The 21089-nt window shown below is 46.2% G+C and overlaps 2 protein-coding genes across 6 annotated transcripts in view; one reads left to right on the top strand and one right to left on the bottom strand.

Annotated features, from left to right (window-relative positions):
* Positions 1-4484, top strand: part of DENND4A (DENN domain containing 4A) — a 134207-nt gene extending 129723 nt beyond the window's left edge. Inside the window, exon 34 of the mRNA XM_061180166.1 lies at positions 4188-4484. The gene's annotated coding sequence lies outside the window, so the exon portion shown is untranslated. The remainder of the gene's footprint in view (positions 1-4187) is intronic.
* Positions 480-21089, bottom strand: part of SLC24A1 (solute carrier family 24 member 1) — a 31473-nt gene continuing 10863 nt past the window's right edge. The window contains exons 2-9 of one of the 5 annotated variants that reach the window (XM_061180171.1): positions 18567-18620; positions 16790-16898; positions 12448-12534; positions 11270-11361; positions 8775-9293; positions 7949-8038; positions 6907-7073; positions 5706-5955 (exon numbers count right to left, since the gene is read on the bottom strand). In XM_061180171.1, the coding sequence (XP_061036154.1) occupies positions 5706-5955; positions 6907-7073; positions 7949-8038; positions 8775-9293; positions 11270-11361; positions 12448-12534; positions 16790-16898; positions 18567-18620 (1368 nt within the window). Of the gene's footprint in view, positions 505-5705; positions 5956-6906; positions 7074-7948; positions 8039-8774; positions 9294-11269; positions 11362-12447; positions 12535-16789; positions 16899-18566; positions 18621-21089 lie in introns of those variants that run through there. The other 4 variants (XM_061180174.1, XM_061180172.1, XM_061180173.1 and 1 more) reach the window with 4 other exon arrangements.

Consider the following 21089-nt stretch of genomic DNA (forward strand, 5'->3'; position numbering starts at 1 on the left):
AACTCTCTAAAAGTACAGCCAGATAGAATTTCCCATATTGAGGAACTTGGCTTTTTCAATAAGCCTTCAGAATCTGGTTTATGGAATCTAAAATCAGCAATATCCGGAAATAGACAGTAAATTGAATGTTTAAGTACCATGGGTATTAAATAGAATCTTAAAAAATATTTGTAGTCGCATTATTTCTAATATCACTTTCTTTGGGTAATTCTGATAAAAAAGTATCCTTTGGCTGTTAGAATTATTTATCGATTTTCAGTGTGTTCGTGTGGTGTGTGTTTGCACACATTGTCATAATGAAGGAATTCTCTAGCCAATTTCAAAGAAGGAAAAAATGAATGGTCCTAAATTAGATGTGTAGAAGCCAGCAGAGTTCAGGACACTTTGGACTGGAGATACCTTAAAGTCCTGAGACTAAGAACCAGTTCAGCTGTAGAAAAAACACTTTTGAGTTCATCCCACTAGTGAATAGCACCAAGCTAAAACATTTCACAGCTTTCTACTCTGGGAAATAATGGGGAAAGTTTAAAAATGTAAAATTTTAGTTCAGTTAGTTTGGCGCTGAACTTGCTTACTTGAAAAGTCTGGTGCTATGCACATGTATCTGCCTCTTTTGTAAATACCACTCTTGTCTTATCCTTCTTTCCTATTCAGATCCACGCTTCACATTCTAATTCAGTCTTAGGTTCTCTAAGTCACAATCATTTCAAAGTTGTCAAAGGAGAGAAACATTTGATAGGTGAGGCTTTTGGCATTGGTGACAAACATCCCTCCAAACAGAATTCTGGGGTTCTATTCTGGTTTTTTGTTATTGTTTGTATAAGAACAGCTTTCACTATTGATTATCTTTTCTTTAACACAAGCAGTATATATGAATAACAGTTTATTGATTTCAAATATCTGACCAAAAAAAGTAAGGTAAAGCCCATTCTTTATGGTTCAGACTCATTTAGAAAAGTGAATATAATTTTTATCTCCTTCCCCTGACACCAAGTTTTGTTTCTGCTTTTGACTGGGTTTTATTTCCCCTATTTTCAATCCCCAGGGAATATTATTTGCACAAATTTACTCTTTAAAAATAAAACCTAAAACATGAATAGAAAGTGGTAAACCTTGATCAAAAGAAAATTAAAATGTAGATCATCCTTTGAAATAACTCCATACAAACTTTTCTTCAATTTTATCTCTGTTGACCATACATTTTAGAGAATCATGGCCAATCATGTTAGAGAGAAATACCCTTTTGCTACATTATCTGTCTTTTAGTTTCTTACTCTTAGTTTTGTTTATCTGTTTACTAGTTGCAAATAAATCATGCCATGTCCTGGTACAACTTGTTTACTACTTCCTCCCATTGTGTTTTGAATGTCATACATTTATATTTTATATCATATTTCAATATTCAGTTTTTTCCTCATTTCAGGGAGTTATGCAGTCTGGTCATATTCTGATTTTTGTTTTGGTTTTTTTTTTTTTCTTATTTTGCAGGGAGGTTTTTTGCTTTAAAACCCTAAAGCCATTAGCTTATTTTATTTTAAGGTTTTCTTAAAATGTCTTTCCATTTTTCGATGTAGAGAAATAGCCCCTGAAAATGTTGGTTCAACATTTTAGGTGATACGCTTATTTTATTTCATGCTGGTAATTACTGTGATACTTTAGTGCAGCTAGCAAGTGTTAGCCTGCTGCATATAAAAGTTATGTTGTACTTCTACATATTTTGTAAGTATACAGTAAGAAAATAACCATTTGTATAGTAATGTGCGATTGCCCAGCTTTATTTTTGTTTCTCCCACTAGAACTTGAAAGCTGCTGTTAGGCACTTTATCTCAGAGCAGGAAGGGAAAGAGTAGGCCGCCTCTTTGAGAGGGTCCTTGGTCTGCCTTTGTGCTAGTCTTAGCATGCTCTGCCCTTCCTGTTTGGATACAAGACAAAGTTTTATTTCAGAATTGAATTCTCTGGTAGCTGCATACCAGTTTACCTTAATACCCTCAGTACTTGGTATCTCCTTACTATCCCTTCATACTGCCCTCTTTCTCTGACCCCAAAGTAAGTACATTTGCTGGCTTAATTATTTTTGTTTACAAAATTAGTATTGGACAAATTAATATAGGAATTTCTGTCTCTGATTCAAAAAGTCTGTGTAAGATTGAACAGACTCTTCTGATAAAGTTACTGCAGCCTTTCCACAGTTGCTGTTCATTTGAATGGCTCCTTCCTTTTGTATTTAAAGATTTTCTTTTCAAACATAGTACTGTGGTAAAACCATTGGAGCAACTGTTGGAATTTTCTGTAAATGAAATTCTCCAGATTTGCCGGGTCATCACAGTTAAGGGCCTGAGGACCAGAAGTATGCTTTGGTTGTATGGGCAGCCTGAGACCAGGGTGTCCTGCCTGGGTCTAGTGACCCCACAGGGATGGACAACCCTGATCACTGGCCCTCTCTTTGTACCTTTCATAGTAACCAGGCCCAAAATACACTGCAAGCTGCACCTGCAGGGGGACCCTCCCACAAAGAAGGGGGCCAGAACCAAGGATATTCTGTGGCCCATTAGGCCAACCAGTTCTTCAAATGTATCCACCAGGCTGTGTCTTAAATATTAAATTCCAATTCTTGCCCCTTTTGGTACTCACCTTTAAATGATAATTAGGATATAGAATTTTTATGATACTTTCAGAGTATCACAAAAGGCCAAGCCTATAATTTGATAGAAGCATTTTCAGATCTGTTGATGAGAGTACAATATAATGTTCATAATGTACAGTAACCATTTAAACATATACTAATTTTTTAAAATTTGGAATACATCCTTTTTTTCTGGTACTACACAGAATCTTAACCCATTAAATTAGGAAGAGTTTTACATTTTTATAAATTTGGCCCAAACCTATCACCAGGGCCGTCAAGGAAATGCAGCCTCAAGGGGAATGAAGGAGAAATCATCCAATTTAGACACTCACGTAGGACAGTTCTGACTTCCTTGCTGAATGAAAGACCTAGAATTTGTCCCATGTAACTAGCTACACAGAACATCTTGCCCATCAAATGAGAGGACCAGCTAACCATTATCTTGACATTTTAAGATGGTACTTTACCTCTAAAACAAGCACAATTTTAATAAATTGTGGATTTATAATGGATTGCAAAATTTTTTATTTCAAGCATAACAAATTGATCTTTTAGAAGTTACGTAAGTTTTCCATCTCCCTGAAATCTCCTCTTTCTCCCCACCAGCTGCTCATCCATCAAGACCCAGCCTTCATTTTTATGTTTTCGACTCTTTTCTTCATTGTGTGAAGTCAGAAATTCCTTTCTGGCAAAGAGAAATGCCAGAAATTTAGAAAACGGGTCAGAAAAATGATATTCAACCATTAGAGTCGATTTTAATCATCAAATGGCAGCCCAGCACTTTATCTTTACAGGATGTTTCACCGTCCATCACTCCTCATAAGTCATTCTGGGGAAGAGCATCAGCTCCCAGGCTGTCAGTGAGGAGGTGACATCCTCGAGACCAGCTGAGATTGGTGGCAGATACCAGATTGGTGCCCAGAGTGTTGGTATTGGGATCTCCCTTCCATAGGCACTGCTCTCTCCTCCTGTTCTTAGGCCATGGCATATGGAGACCAGGCAGTGCAGCAGAATCAGGAATGAGGATAACTAATTTAAGAATATGGAATGTGAACATGATCCCATATTCTTCATCAGTCTTCTCTCGAGCATTCTGACTAAATGACCTAAAGATATGGATGAACACATCCATTTTTGTAAAATATCACTGGGACTCACAATTTATTGAAATTTAGTGAAAGTCATTTCCAAAGAATGTGAGTCCTGGAGTAGTGAGGCCATGAATTAAATTAACCAGCCCGTCTTAAAAGATGGATTATGGACTGAAGTACTTTGAACACAGCCTTTCAACACCAAAATGTTTGGTTTTTTTCCCACATCACACTTGTCCTGCTATCTTCTAGTCTTCAGTGACTCCTCTCTCATGTTTGTAATTAAAGCGATATTTACCATCATAAACTACATTCACCTCAGTTCCATTGGCTTCATAACCACGACACTGTTTCATTTTTAACGTGCCCCTTAACCTGATGCCAGTAAAAGCAGCAAGCAGTGGTATTTAATATACAAGCACTTCAACTTCCACCTGAAATGTTTAACCACACAATTTTTAAAAACACAGGTGTCGGGCTTCCCTGGTGGCGCAGTGGTTAAGAATCCACCTGCCAATACAGGGCACATGGGTTCGAGCCCTGGTCCGGGAAGATCCCACATGCTGTGGAGCAACTAAGCCTGTGGGCCACAACTACTGAGCCTGCACTCTAGAGCCCACGTGCCACAACTACTGAAGCCCGCGCGCCTAGAGCCCGTGCTCCTCAACAAGAGAAGCCACCGCAATGAGAAGCTTGTGCACCGCGACAGAGTAGCCCCCGCTCACCACAACTAGAGCAAGCCCGCGTGCAGCAACGAAGACCTAACACAGCCAAAAATAAATAAATAAAATAAATAATTTTTAAAAAAACACACAGGTGTCCTTTACATCAGCTACCGTGGAAGTAGTAATACTCTTTTCCTTACCATCTTGTCATTGTGTTAAGCATTTTTGGAATTTCTCCTTTGTAATCGCCTTAATATCCACTTGTAAGCCACACAAGAAATCAATCTTCTTGCTTTATAATCCTATCTAGGATGACATACAAAAATAGCATTGCCCCACTGGATCTCTTACTTTGTAAACCAGATTTGGCTCTACTGACTTTAGACTCTTTTTAAAAATTACTTTGTTTCTCACTCACTAGTGCAGCTGTCACTGTTGGGTGAGAATATGAGAGGGGAGGGGCACAGAGCCAGGACAGCTTTGTTAGAATGTCTAATCCCTCAAGGTGACCCACCTGATGGAGACAACACTAACTTGGATTTCCTAATAAATACATATTTTTAAATAGCCCTCAGAGTAGTTTTCCTTCCCTAATACCCACATCTTCCAATTGAAGGGCAAATTATACATTTTAATTTCTTGAGCTGCTTATTTTAATTTCACTTTTCAGAAATGCAACGAGAGCAAATGTAGTCCTCCTTTTTAAACTATAAAATATTGGTACACATTTTACTGGACTACAGTGTGTAATGATAATTGATTCTTGTTATACTTTTTTTCCTATAGACTTTGCTCCTTTAAACTCACCAATAACTGAACCTGTAATGAATACAAATCTGATAGAACCACATGTTTTGAACAGAAAAAGAGACAGTAAACTGCAGCATGTGCTGGGGGCAGGGGGCCAGGAGGGTGAGATGGAGACCACACCTGCATCTTTTGCATCAGCAGCCCTTCAGGAATAATCAAGGAACTGTGAACATGGGAGCTTATCTGATTGCTAAGGTACCTGTCCCAACCCTCACTCCCAAATATCTCATTTTAGAAAATCCTCTGACTCGGGTCCTGCTGCTGGCCTCCATGTGTTAGCTGTCTGCATCAGGGGTGGTAGGAGCCCCACCCCTCCAAAGAGTCCTAATCCACAATGTGCTGCAGGTGTTTCCAGGGATAAACTTCAGTCCGGATCACATCCACATCAGAGGCTCCTGCCCACTCAGTTCACTCTCCTGGATCATGTTCATTCTTTCTTTAATGTAACAAGTGGTACAGTAACTTCTGGCATGGTTTTCTGATCCATGTCCATTTTGAGCAACAGTGACTGACTCAGACAGACACAGGACAAGATATGATTCGATCTTCTAACATCACACTGATTATCAGGAATACAAAGTACAGGAGGAACATGGTAAAGCCCAGGATCTTGTTCATTCTCCATTTGCATAATGCAATTGAAGAGATCACAAACAGGAGCATGAGAAAAAGCAAAACAATGGCACAAAACAAGCCATTGCTACTGACAGGAACAGGCTGTAATCCATTGATAAAAGAGAAAAGCATCCAAGGAAGGGGCAGGCTGCAAGATGGAAGAAACAATGTGAATGTTCTTAATGTTTATAATCATGCCATATACTTAACAGTATTTTACAATTTACAAAGCACTTATTTTTACACAAACCTGTGAAATAGAGCAGAAAATATTCATTCATTTCACAGGTGAGAAAACTAAGGTTCAGGGAATTATGTGCCCAAGTACTCACAGCTGATAACTGGGAGAGCCTAGATTAAAACAGGTTTTCTGGGTCTGAGTTTGTTTTCTTCATACTTCATGACTTCTGTATGACTAACCTAAATTGGTAGATGTGTGACTCTCTAAATCATGATAAGGCCTAGCTCAGGATAACATTTCCTTACATTCCTTAGTGATCAGGGCTCTCCTACGCCCTCTTACCTGCCCCACCCTGCAAACACACACATATACAAATTAAAGAAACCAAAGCCACCACCCAAATCCAGAATGTGATTGGGAAAATGAAAATAGCGCAGACACTCTGCTCTGACAAAGTTGGGAGGAGCGGGGTAAGCAAACCCATACAGGAGGACGCAGCATTTGCTTGTTTATACAAAATGCTTTTAGAACCTCTGAGCCGGCAGGAGTCCAAATGCAAAGGAGCAGGAATGTCAGGAAGTAAGACTGAGTCACTGCTTCTTCCAACCCCACCTCCTCCACCTTGGGGGTCAGTGAGCAGAGCGTTTGTATTTGGTAATGGAATTTAATGGACTTCATTTTTCAATTCATCTATAAATTCTAGTCAGTTACATTTCAGGCAGCATTTTAGTTCTATTATCCTATCTGGCTGTGATGAATGAAGGGAGGATACTTTGTTGCCTTGCAGAAGCTAATAACATAAATGCCCTTTTATTCCATGTATAATGAATGGAGCAAAAAAACCAGCAGACAGAGCCAACACAGTGTTTGCCAGTCAGTCATACATAACATGCCTCAGAAAGCAACTTTGCCACTCACCCCACGGTGATATCAAATATGTTACTGCCCACAGAGCTTGACACGGCCATGTCTCCCAGGCCTTTCCGAGCGACAATCACACTGGTGATGAGGTCAGGAATTGATGTGCCTGCTGCTAGGATTGTCAAACCCATAATCTCTTCAGAAATCCCTATTGTTTCACCAACCTGGTAAATAGTAACAGTAATGAGAAACCAAGTGAAAAATCTGAGGCTCTTCAAAGCACCAACCACATACTACTTTGTGCAAAACCAACACCTTCCACAGAGTTCACATTCCCTTGGCCTGAGTGAAGTAGGATCACAGCAGAACTAACAGCTGGGGAGATGGGCCATGGAGAGAAAGAACAGGGCCCCTGCTCAAGGCTTCAGGGAATGATGCTGCTCTTTTCTAAACTGGACTAAAAGTCCACCTATGATGCCACTTACTGTCATTCCAACTACAACGCCTCTACCTTCCCAAAAGAACCGCTCCTCCAAAGGCCTGTTGGTGTCAAGTTTCCATTTCCAGAACCACGGACACCTGCTATGTTCCAGGAACTTTTTAGAGGCTGGAGGTAGAAGTATGAGCAGTACAACCATGACCCTACTCTCAGCTTGAAAGAGAAAAGCATGTAAATAATAATACAGCTCTGCGCTGAGGTGCAATATTCTAGGTAGAACAGCAAAGCCATTGAGCACTCAGAAGACTGATTAAATGCCAGAAAGGAGGCAAAACTGAGCTTGCTCTCACGAGTGTGTATGATTTCACCAGGTGGAGAGAAGTGTGGGATACAGAACAGAGGAAGCAGGGAATAATGCTAAGAAGGAATGGTCAACTAGATCAGGTTGTGAAGGGCCTTCTGTCATGCTACGAGACAGAAGAGCCACACCTGAAAAGCACTACATTGCCTGGAATATAAAGTCTACTTTTTAGCCTTTACAATGTATAAACTACAAATTCACTTGGTCCTCGCTATTCCCTGGGTACCGGAAATTCACCCTGAAGGAAAAAAGTCCTTTTGACCTGCTAATGCAGGATTTAGTTCCCGCCGCACACTCACCTGGTGAGCCCACCACACCATGAGGTATGAGAACATGGCTATCCACATGATGGATCCCAGGAAGGTGATAACAAAATATTTCCTAGCCTCCTGTTTGAAAAGGAAGAGAAATAAGTTGCAGAGGCTAAAGGTCTCTGGCCCTTCTGAGGGAGCCCCAGTATCAGTGAAGAGATCTGCTGGAGGAGTCATGGAGAGGAGGTGGAGATGTTTGAGCTGCCATCTCTGTCTCCAGTGAGGACCTTGAGAAGGATGGGGTTGGTGGCCCATAGGGGAGTCCACACAGGAGGGGGTTCAGCAGTTGCCAAACTGAAGAGAGTTACCTGCTTGCCCTGGAACCAGACCAATCTCGGTACCTGGTTTGGCTTCAGCAACCTCTCCCCACCCCACCCCTCTCTGGACCCAGAGACAGAATACGGCTCCCCTTTGGGTGGAGTACGTTAGTCAGACCTTTCCTTATAAACAGGAATACTGGGTAGAAACAGCACTTATCACCCTGGGCTTTCACAATATCCCTGTGCAATATGGAGGGTGTGCAGTGGCATCCTTCCCATATTAAAATCAAGAAACTGAGAATTCGAGGAGGGGTTAGTTCACATGGCTTATAGTGATGGAAACAAGCACATTCTGAGGCCTCCCAAGCCCATCAGTGTGTCCCCTTAGGTGCATGGTCCCCACTAGAGCTGCACATTCCAACCCAGATCCTCTCTGTAGTTGAGCCCTGTCAAGCTGGTTTGTCCTGTCCCTTCCGTCCTCTTCAGGGGGAGTGCTGAGAGACCCCACAGCCTCCCTGGGGACAGATAGCTTGGGGACAGCTGGGCAAACTCACCAGCCTCCGGACATCGGGCACCGTCAGCCACAGTGGGAACACAATGGGCAGAAGAAAGAGGTAAATGGCTTGCTTCTGCCTGGTCTCAGGCCATTCCAGGGACAAAGGCTCCTCATTTTCCTCTTCCTCCTCCTCCTCCTCCTCCTCCTCTTCGTCTTCACTCTCACCTCCATCACCTTCCTCTTCACCATCTATACCTTTCTCATCTTCTTTGGCTTCATCTTGATTTTCAGCGTTCAATTCCTGCTCTCCAGTTTCACCTTCATCACCTTTCATTTCACCATCTTCTCCTGCTTGGATTTCACCTTCACCTTCATCATCTTTCCTTTCTGCCTGGATGTCACCTTCACTTTCATCCTCTCCTTTTTCTTCACCTTCACTTTCATTCTCTCCTTTTTCTTCACCTTCACCTTCTGGTCGAACTTCACCTCCACTTTGCTCTCCATTTTCACCTTCACCAGGAGTTTTAACCTCATTACCTGTCCTTTCACCTGTGCTCTCAGCTTCAGCCACATCTCCCTGCAATCCAAAACCAACAGATTAATGGGAAATAACTGCCTTGCTTGTTTCCTTCCCAGTTTCTCCCCACATTTTTTGTTGTTCTTCTCAGAATGTATCTAAAAGCTTGAGTATGAGGAAGAAACTAGTGCAATCATTCAGCAAAATTCCCTTCACAACACTCCTACCCAGTGGTGGTCTGGTCTTTATTTGATCATTTCTAGGGATGGAGAACTCACCACCTAAAGCAGCTTCTGTCATCTTGACAACTGTGATTGGTTTGAAGTCATATTTATACCAAAGTTCTACCTCCTGTGTATAGGTTTACTCTTGGGAGCCATACATAACACTCTTCCATGAGACAGCTCTCTTCCCTGGGTTAAAGGTTCCCAGGTCCTTCTATGGTTCCCCCATACTATGGCCTAGAGCCTCCTCTCCTTCTTGGTGAACTCATTCTAGTAGCTTATATCCCATGAGGAGGCTTCTAAAACAACACAGAACACTTCACAGAGTCAAACAGGATTATCACCCCCCTTATTTTAGATACTATGCTTCCATTAATGTTGCCTAAAATGGCATGATATCTTTTGGTGGTTACATCACATTGCTGAGTCCATTAAAACTCCTCAACTGCTCTATTACCTTATATGTGTAAAATGATGATGATGAGGAGGAGGATACCTATTTTCTGAGGGTATTTATGTGCCAGGCATCATGCTAAGTGGTATAATAATAATCATAATAATAACAACTAGCACTTACTATGTTTCATGAGTCAATTAATTTATGATATAGGCAGAACTAAATCCATCTGACAGATGAAGAAACTAGGGTACAGAGTAGTTAAATAACTTGCTTATGGTCCACACAGTTTGTAAGTGATGAAGCTGGGATTGGAATATGGATACAACTCTTGGCCTCTTAACCACCAAGCTACCCTGCTCTGCAAATGCCAGGGCCGAATGAGATCTTTGGTTCCCAAACCTGGTAGCCTGAGAGCTTATTAGAAATACAGATTTCCTTGCCCCCCCGGACCAACTGGAGTATAATCTCTGGGACTGGAAGCCAGGAATCTATTTTAATATGCTCACAAGTGCTTCTAATAAATGCATCTATAGACCGGTGTGTGGGAACCATGGACTGACTCCACTCACTCTGAAAGCCATTGATTGTGAGGGTCCTCAGATTAGGCTCCTAAATGACCTATAACAATGTGCTGGTCCAATCCCTTGAGCAAATGACCTGGGCTGTGTGCTCACAGAGTACGTCATCCATAACAAATTTCATGACACTGCCAACCCCCAACACTGCTCAATGATTCTCAACTCTGCTGCATATTAAAATCACCTAGAGGATTTAAAAACATTCATGCCCAAGGACCCACCCCAGATTTCCTGACTTAAGTGGTTGAAAGTGGGCCCTGGGCAGTTTTTAAAGCTTCCCCAAATTATTCTAATATGCAACCAGGGCTCAGAGCACCCAATGAAGAAGTCAAATATTAATATCCACGAGGCCTGTGCTTTCAGTTGGGAATGAAGAGTGAGAAGACTTGAGTCTGAAATAATTTCTGCCCTCCCTTCCCCACCCTAATCAGGAGAGAAGGCTTCTTGGAGGAAATGACAAGTCATTTAAATTGATAGGTACAGGAGTGTCTGCCCAGCCTGCACCCTCTTCTCTGAGAACTGTCACTGCTAACAGCCCCTGACGGGTAGCTCCCTTCTCCCACACTGGAGTCAAAGCACGCCACCTCTCCCTGTCACAGCTGATTGGACATAGGTTGGCAACACATTCTCATATATATTATCTTACTCATACTAAGGTATTAGTGAATTAACTGGCCCCATGAGGTATCTGATCTTCAAAGAAAGGGCAATGCTTACCCCAGAGGAATGAACCTCAAATAGCATTTCCAATCTTCAGGAAGGACTGATTTTTGGTTGGCAAATCCTTCCCTGGGCCTCTCAAATTCCACCACCTGGGAAGAGGCTTGTGCCTACCTGACTGCCAGGATCTTCCTCCTGATCTCCCTTGACGTCTGGAGCAGGGGCTGGTGTGACCGTGACCTCAGGGAGCTTGGCTGGCTCCTCCTCTTTAAAGGATAAACATGGGATAGGTCAGAAGATTGTGCCAGGTTCTGAGGGCAGCTGGCAGAGACTGGTGTGAGTGGCTACAGGGCTACTGGACTTGTCCACTTCAGGGTCACAGAAGGTTTGTTTGGGGAATTTCTTGTTAATAGGAAAAGGAAAATGATGTGATGTGAATTGTTACTGTCCTGTCCACAGAGATGTCTGCAGATGAGAGGACAGCTGGGAAGTGGCTCTCCTTGCTCTCCCTGTATTCAGACATTTCCATCCTGGCAACGTAGCCAAGGATACTGTGAACAGCTTAAAAGAGAGGGCAAAGCCCCATCTCTCAGCGCCTGACCCTTCCCCCTACCAACTGCATGGAGAGGAGCCCGATGATTTCAAAGGCAGCAGCTAGGGAGTCTTGGAATAGGACTGCAGGAGAGGGAGAACTGGAAAGTCTGGAGATCTAGGTTTAGGTACAGGCTCTCTCACTTCTTGGCTATATATCTTTGGGCAAGTCACTTGACCTCTCTGAGCCTCAGTTTCCTTGTCTATAGAATGGGAACAATGACCGCTGCTCTACCTCCCTCCCTCCGAAGCTGCTGGGTGGATCAGGCAGGCCTGGTGTGCTGTGCAGAGCCCACAGGGCAGTAGCTGTCTCACTACCGCGTCCCAGCTGCCACACGGATGCTGGATGTTTTCATCACCAGACCCCTGATGGTCCTCCCTCACTGGGGTTACTGGTCTCAGACCAATTCCCTAGCAGCACTGTGTAGAAGTGACAGGAAGAAGAAATAGAGTCCAATAGAATCTCATTTGGGACAAGATTTAGCAAAAAAGAAATAGAAGTTCAACAACCCCGCCAGGCCTTGCCTACCCAACATGAGGAGAGTGCGGAGGGAGCCGTACAGGGCCACCCCCAGGCCTGCAGCCACGCCAGGAGGGGAGCACCCTGGAAGGAGGAGGCCAGAGTACAGCGGGAGGAGGGGAGCACCAGCTCATCGCTCCAGCTGACTGGCTCAGAGAGGCCAGGAGGCACGCCCAGTCCCTGGCTGACAGGAGGGAGGAAGGTGGCAGGAGAAAACCCACTGGTCTCACCATCCTCTCACCTTCTGGTTTGCTCTCTGCTTTGGCCTGAGGCTTGGCTTTGGCCTCCTGATTCAAGCTCTCCTCCTCCTTGTCCTTGGAGGGCCGGGCTGTGAATGAGAAAGGAAACACATCTTATCCAAGACCACAGTATCCCTGCTACACCATTCAGTTAGGTTGGTCAGCTGACAGTCAGAGCAGCTGAAGTAGGTGGAAAGAGGCTGGCCTGGAAGTTGCAACATCTGGATTCTGGTCCTCCTAGGCTTGTTCATGGTGCCCAACTCCCAAACTTTTGCCTTAAATTCCCTACATTGTCACTAACTGGCTATGACCCTAGGTTGGTCACTTAGGCTAGTCACTTCCCCTCTCTAGGCCTACTTCCGACAAAATGACATGGTTTATTTTATTTGGGGGCAACAAATAGGATTTATTTCCTTTATGAACTCAAGTGACGGCTGCTTGAGTGCTGAACTGAGAATTCTGGTCCAAGCTTGGTAGGAGAGTACCATGATTCATCGGTGATATCTGCAATGGGCAGGGAATGAAGAAATAATGGCAGGGAGGTATTTTTGCCATCCTTGGACTAGATTGTCTGTAAGGTCCTTTGCAGCTTAATTTCTATGAATTTACTAGAAGCTTTGCTATGGCTCCAGGGGAACTACTGGTGGCCATGTTCATGAGCCTCCCCTCTCCAGTGGGAAAGGGGCAATAGCTGATCACCAAGTTCCCTGCCACTCTCCTTTGGACTCCAGACACCTGCAGCCCAAGCAGAGTCTCCTTCCAGATCCCTGTATACACTCTGTGCCTTGCTGGCAGTCCACAGAGCATCGTGCGCAGAATAGTGCTGCCCTGATTTCTAGAAAAGAGAAATGGGGAAGTCAACTCTCTTTCAATATGACTATGTTCCAGGCAACATGCAAAGTGCTGTACATGTGTAATTTCAAGCTGAGAGGCACACAGACTGAAGTGCAGGGGCTCACGAGGGTCCTCCTCACAGCTGTGTAGTCCGTGAGGGTGAGGACAATGCAGTCCGTAAGGGTAAGAGCAAAGTGGAGCCATGGGGTCTATTCTGGGTTCCAGGCTGGCTCTGCCCTGTGAGTGCTGGGTGACCTTGGGAAGCCTGTGTACCCTCTCTACGCCTCAGTGTCCCCTCTCGAAAAAGGCAGTAATATGATAGAGCACTGATGTGGGAGTCCATGAGACAAAATAAATAAATACTTTAACTGCTGCAATTAAATATTGCTAAGTTAGCGTGGATTCTGGAGCCAGATGCCTGGGTTTGAATCCTAGTTCTGCCACTTGCTAGCTATGGATCCAGCTGGGTGACCCTCTGTACCTTAGATTCTTCACCTATAAAATCTTACAGAGTGACTTCCCTGGTGGCACAGTGGTTAAGAATCCGCCTGCCAATGAAGGGGACACGGGTTCGAGCCCTGGTCCGGGAAGATCCCACATGCCGTGGAGCAACTAAGCCTGTGTGCCACAACTACTGAGCCTGCACTCTAGAACCCGTGAGCCACAACTACTGAGCCCGTGTGCTGCAACTACTGAAGCCCACGTGCCTAGAGCCCGTGCTCCACAACAAGAGAAGCCACCGCAATGAGAAGCCCGCGCACCGCAATGAAGAGTAGCCCCCGCTCGCCGCAACTAGAGAAAGCCCACGTGTAGCAACGAAGACCCAACGCAGCCCAAAAAAAAAAAAAAAAAAAATCTTACAGAGTTGTTGAAGGAATAAATGAATTTATATATGAATGTGCTTAAGCCAGTGCCTGGCACCTAGAAAATACTACATAAGTTTTAGCTATGACAACAATGATGAGTTGACGATAGTACTTGAGAGCAGCTGTTCCACCCAGGAAGCAACTCTGCACTGCTGAGGCCCAGCATTCCAGAGGGTTTGAGTTAGAAGGGACCCTGAAGATCCTCTAGTCCATAATACAGGCAAACTGTGAAGGTTTGGGAATCAAACTCTGCCTGGGTCCAGGATGGGCAGAACACAAAAGCAGGTCTGGAGTTTCCTTCTCTCAACCTGTCTCCTAAACAATCAGGCTGGTTGAGCTGCAGCTGCCTCTGGCAATAGGCTCCATCCTGCAGAGCCATCACTCTGGCAAGTGTGGTCCCTCGAAGTGTCCTGGTGGGCCTGCTCAGCGGGTCCCGTCAGAACTGAGATGTCAGGTGGTGGGCACTCCACTGCCTACCTCATGCAGACCGCTCCAGTGCTCCCTTGGCACTGATCAAGCACTGCAGTCTTCTGTTGAACAACACACAGCTTTTCGAAGGGCTCCCCTGGTTCCAGTCCTGGTGCTGAGAATACCTGCTGACTGCTGGCTGGAGGAGCTGGCAAGAAAACCAAGTTCCCCTCTTTCCTTCTCCTACCTCATCACACGCCCTAACCTCTCATTTCCCATGCCACCGAGGAAAGCAGGTCCGCTGAAGGGCCTCTCTCTGTTTCTCTCTATCTCTGTCTCTTTGTCTCTCTCATAGACACACGCACATGTGTGAGTGAAATCACCAGAAGAAGCATGGGATTCTAGAGAGGTAAAGCCCCTACCCAGGGTAAGAGCTCAGACCATGGATCAGCTCTGTGGAGAGAGTTCATTGCTTGGAAAGGGTGGAAACATCTGGATAGCCATCTGGAAAGAGCATACGGAAACACAAACATGTATCTGCAAAGTGTTGGGAACAAAGGCCTTCATCCCAGCCCTGCGTGATACCAGCCCTTCCTGGATGGAATCTCAGGGTGCAGGATCAGGGCCAGCTTCTCTGAGTGGGACTGCATCCCAGGCACATAAGCAATCATTCCCTGGGAGGGCCATTCCATACCCGCCGCACACCCACACAGGGTACCAAGCGTGCTTGTCTTCTGGGGATGATTGCCACTGGCTCCCCCAGCGCTTGTTTCCTCACATGGCCTCTCAACTCTCAGCGCGGCCGGATCATCTCCTTAGTATCAATCTCCTCTGACCTCGGCCTGGCCTGGACATGGCCTGGACATCACATAATCCTGTTAGGACAAGTAAGCCAGCAGATGGCTGCTGGTCATGGAAGTGGCCCAGGCAGGGGGCCCTGCAGTCCCGTCCAAGAGAAGGTCTTTATCTTTAGGACTTTGCTGAGTCATTGATTCCACGAGGAGGGCCAGGCCTAACCCAGGGATACAGCTTCCTTCACTGTGCCCAGGCCAGATACGCCCCCAGCATTGATCACCCACAGGCTGCCCAGTGCTGCAGACTCCACTCTTGAAACCCCAGGGGTACTGTTTTTCTGGAGCTGACAGGGGGGTGGCCTCTCCCAATGTCTGCGGAAGCTCCTCGTGAGGATTTTCTAGGGAAGGTTTGATCACCTCGTCTTTGACCATATGCTTGTTTTAAACAACCAACAACCCAGTATCATATGTGAAGAAGATGCTTCAGGGCCTGAGAAATTCTGAGGTCTCTAAAATTTGTCCCTGGGGCTCATGGGTCAGTCTCTGGTGTCATACTCGGCTCAGTCCTCAGCCTCCTGCCCAGCTGCACTCCAACTCCTTGGCTTCCGCCCAAAGGCCAACCTTTCCTTGATGGGCCTCATGCTGGCGCTCCAGTTCTGCACCAGTGTCCCAGAGACAGAGGTGCCCAAGGAGAAGAGAAGCGTACCTGAGGATGCCCTTTAGGGGCCTGCGAAGCCTGTTGGACGTAGCTCTCTGGGGAAGCGGGGCAGAAGGCAGGGCTCAGTAAAGTGGGTGGTGAGGATCTCAGCTGCCTCCATCATTTGTCAACTTGGGCATCAGCTCCCACTACACTTTGGACCCTCACCACTCCCAGAAGTGGTCCTGGTGGCCCCCAGGGTGTCCTTTGGGATACCTGGCTGGGGGAGGGGTCAGCAGGCTTCCTAGGACTCCGGAGCTGAATACAGAGCCAAGGGAGGCACCATTCAGAGCTTCCAGCTGTGGGGCCCCGCAGGTGATGCCCCCAGAAGCAGCCCTGGCCACACTATCTTGCTGGAGACTCTGTGGGACACTGGTGCTGACTCATGGGGGTGGGCTCTGCAGGGAAGTCACGGAGGGCAGCCCCAACATAGACAAGTGCAGGGCACACGACACTCACGGCCTCACTCACTGCAGATGAACCCTTTCATTTTACAGGAGGGACACGGAGACAGGGAGGTAGTGGGGTGTGGATACCTAAGGACCTTAGCTCCTCGGGGCCCTCTCCTGGTGGATCTTCCCAGACTGCCTGCCTCTACCACCCTCTCTCCTCTGCTAACTCTCCTCCCACTCCCACCCTCACTCCACCTGCTGCCTCTCAGTTTTGCAAGTCCCAGTTCTTGTTCAGCTGCAGGAGGGAAGGAGTGGACGGGGAGACCACGCAGGTCTGGGCAGACCTCGCTTACCTTCCCCCAGAGCGTCCAGGCTGCGGAGTATGAGCTGGTAGGTGGTGCTGCGGATGGTGCTGTTGTGCAGAGAGGCCGAGCTGCTCCCTTGGGTCAGCACGGACGCGAGCTAAGCAGGAGAGAGCCGCGCAGGCCTCAGCGGGCCTCTGCCCGAGCCAGGGGAGGAGCCGCACGGGGGCCTCACTAACCCTCCTCCCTCCTATAAAGATCAGGCCAGAAGCACAGGAGCCTTATCCTGGCACCCCCTCTTCCTTCACCTCAACAGGACAGTTACAGCACTTTCTTTCTCAGCCTCCCCTCAACTCTTCCATGACTGGCTAATTCTACATACCAAGTCATTCCCCAAGCTCTTTGACAGTGAGCAGACAATGTGTATTAAGGACACCACATTACCGAGGGTTTGTCCATCCCTGCAAGTGCATCCTCAAAGAAACACTCTCACCCATACACTTCACAGACAGCCCCACGGTGCATGGGCACAGGCCCTTACAGTCCACAAAGAGCGTCATGGTGCTTTATCACTGCCCCACCCCCAGACATAAGCAAGGTTTTGATCCCCACCTACAGAAAAAGAAATGAAAACTCAACAAGGCTGGGTGGCTTATCCAAGGTCGTAAATGAAGGAGTCAAGACTAGCACCCAGGTCTTCTGATTCCAGCCCTTTCTTTTCTACCCACATGCTCAAGAGACCTTCACAGGCACACACATACACACATCTGTATGTGCAGACACACAGATGTGACACATATTCATTCACAGTGCTAAAAAAGAGACAACAGGTCCAAAATGGAGTCACTTGTGCTCTGCTCACATCACCAAACCGAAACATAAAATACCTAACTGCAGTTTCAGCCCCCTCCTGGGAATGGACTCTTAACCAGTCAGTCTGGAATTAACTGGTTAGCACACTAGTGAGGTAATCTACCCGATAGACTCCTGCTGTCCCCCAAAGGAAGGTGACCTTGCCTGAAACAACCTGGAACTCCTTTCTATTTGCTAGATGGGATGCTGGGCAATTCATGAATCGTTGAATAAAGCCGATTTGATCTTTAAACTTACTCAGTTGAATTTTTATTTTTTTAAATTACAATAGCGACACACATAGAAACATCATCTGACTTATAAGGAACATCCAAAGTCAGACAAACTGCTTGCTTGGTCCCTCCCTCCCCACCAACCAACCCTCTGGATCTGAACTCTTCTGCCATCTAGTGGCTATGGTAACACAATACTTCACAACAGGCCTAGGGATTTTCATAGGATGGGGGAGGTTTCATTCAGACCCTGGCCTCTTCTCTCTAAGGTCCCCACTTCTTCCCAAATGCCCACAGGCCAAAGGCAGCTAAGACACAGTTTTTCAGAAACCTCAGATCCCCCCGCCCCACCCCTCGTATGTTTCTCTTAGTTCTGGGGCATTCCAAAGCCGCAGGTAATTAGGCTTTTAGATCAATCATAAGAGTGTTGGGTCTACAAAGTGGGACTTGAGTTCATCTAGTCCAGTCATTTTACTGATGCAGAATCCGAGGCCCAAGCTCACACAGGCAGTGAGCAGTGACATTCTGGACTTAGCTCCCAAGCTAGCACCTCCTCCAAGGCCACCTGGAGGTGACAGTCCCTCTGGCTCCTTCCCTGGCTCACCCTGGCAGCGTTCCCAGGAGCTTCCCAGGTCTGAGCCCAGCCCAGGATCCCCAGCATCAGGGCCACAGCACCCTGGGTCTGTGGTTGTCCTCTGAAACCCTGCAGTATCCCCACTGGGCAGACTCCGCATGGCACCCACCTTCAGCTTCTTGTTATCCTGCTGCTCATCCACCACAACTGTCCCATCGCCCAGCTGCAAATAGGGACAGGAATCACAAGATGTTCAGAGAGACCCTCACCCTTCCTCCCTACTTCCCTCTCTCTCCAGGGAGCCCTCATGTGGGAACACAGAAACACACCCAGAGATAACCTGGCCTCAGAAAATGTTTTAACATGTCCACCACCCCCAGCCTGGCCTTCCACAGTCTGGCTTCAGCCTGCATGCAGTATTCCCAGTCAAATGTGTCCACTCACTGAGGTCCAGTAACACCGGCTACAGCTGTCTTTCAGTCCCTCAAATGCACCATCCTCTTTACCCACCTCGAAACCCTCATCACACGGTCCCTCCTCCTCTGTTTGGAACCCTCTTTCCTCCACTCCCCATGTTTCAGGTCTCCACTTACATGTCACCTTCCTCTGGGACGCTAAGGTGCCCGGCTAATTCTCTTTTACTGACTCCTTTTCCTTCATAGCACTTTCCCCCATCTATTTGTATGTTATTTGTATGTTGGCAAACCCAAGTAAATTGACTGTCCCACTAGCATCTTGAAGGCAGACTATTTCATTCATGACACATGCTTGTATGTCAAGCATGAGAACACTGCCTGGCACTTAGCAAGGGTTCAGAAAACGCTGGTTGAATGAATGAATGAATGAACAGTCTCCTGCATATACCTAACCTATTCCAATTTGTAGTCCCTTGTTCATGCCTTTCCCCTCTGCCTAAAATGCCTTCTCCATTCCTCTATGCCTACCAATTTTTCAGAAAATTCAGGGTGAATTCTTACATAAAGCTTTCCCAAATGGCCCCTTTCACCCCCAGCCCAGCCCTCACTCCAGCTCTCTACAATACCTCTCTCCTCAAAAGCTGTATAACAACAGTGGACACATTTTGTGATACCAAAAATCTGGCTCTATAATCGAATAAGTGCTTGCTAGTGTCCTGGGGAAGCTGTAGGGCAGCCAGCTGGGGAAGGGGACAGACCCAGAAGGTCCAAGATGAAGAATCATTACGCCCACAGTATTTACTCTCTGAACCACTAGCTTGCCATTTTGCATTTACTATCTCGTAACACCATCCGAACTTTTAAAGAAATCATCATTGTTCACACATATTAGTTGTCTACCCAGCTAGACTTCACGTCTTTTTGAACTACGATATAGTTATCTCTGTTCCCCTAACCTGTGGCATAGTGTCTTGTACACAGCAGGTGCTCGGTTAAGGAGAGCTCAACGAGTAGATACGCCAAGTGACCTCTAGCGCCATCTTCAGACAGCAGGGTCACCAATGGCTGCCCCCAGTAATTGTCTTCACCTTCCACTGCCTCCCCCACCTCACCAACCTCCACAGCCAGAAGTAGAACTGGACTTGCTACACTCCCATCTCTGCCTGATCAGAAAATACAGAGAATACTGCCTGATTCAGGGCCACCCACCCATCCATCCGCCCAATTTGTTCATTCATTCAGTTCTTAATTTCTGAGCACCTGCTGTTTACCGGGCACTGTGCTAGTGCTGTAGGGATACAAAGATGTTTAGGGCATGGATTCTACTTACAGAAAGGAATTGAGACCAATGATAACATGAACACATGACAAAGCAGAATGTGCCTGAAGAAATGAGAGGCACAGATTAAGGTGCTGTGCTGGGATGGACACGGAAGCCTTCTGAAAGTAGGTGAAGTTTGGATAATCTTTGAAGGATGGGAGAGGTTTGAACGCTTGGATACACATTGTTGAATGAATGAACAAATGGACGAACATACAAATGAATGAAACAAAGCAGAAATAACCAATCTGAATATGAAGGGGGCACTGTGGATTTCCTGAACAAATCCCCTCTTTCACAATTCTGGGATATTGGAGGCTACAGCACCAAACCCCACTGGCCCAGCCACCTCATTATTTATCACATCCAGCTCTCACCCAATGAGTTCTTAGAAATACGAGAGGCCAGGCTACCCTTTGGGATGGCTGGTTCTATCCACAAAAGGGCAGGAGAGACTGACTTTTGCCCCACGAAGCACATGCCTAATGATTTCTCTTCCATTCAGATTTATTTAAATCAAAATACTTCTCTACGGGGCTTCCCTAGTGGCGCAGTGGTTGAGAGTCTGCCTGCCAATGCAGGGGACGCGGGTTCGAGCCCTGGTCTGGGAAGATCCCGCATGCCGCGGAGCAACTGGGCCCGTGAGCCACAATTACTGAGCCTGCGCGTCTGGAGCCTGTGCTCCGCAACAAGAGAGGCCGCGATAGTGAGACGCCCGCGCACCGCGATGAAGAGTGGCCCCCCGCTTGCCACAACTAGAGAAAGCCCTCGCACAAAAACGAAGACCCAACACAGCCATAAAAACAAATAAATTAATTAATTAAAAAAAAAAAAAACTTCTCTACGGGTTCACTGTTCATTGCACATATCAACATCTTCTACCCTCAGTATGCGCTTCTAACTTTCTGAAGCCCTTCACATGCATTTTCTCATTCCATATTACTAATTCTATGAA

The sequence above is a fragment of the Eubalaena glacialis genome, chromosome 2, assembly GCF_028564815.1.
Source record: "Eubalaena glacialis isolate mEubGla1 chromosome 2, mEubGla1.1.hap2.+ XY, whole genome shotgun sequence".
In the NCBI taxonomy this organism is placed as follows: domain Eukaryota; kingdom Metazoa; phylum Chordata; class Mammalia; order Artiodactyla; family Balaenidae; genus Eubalaena; species Eubalaena glacialis.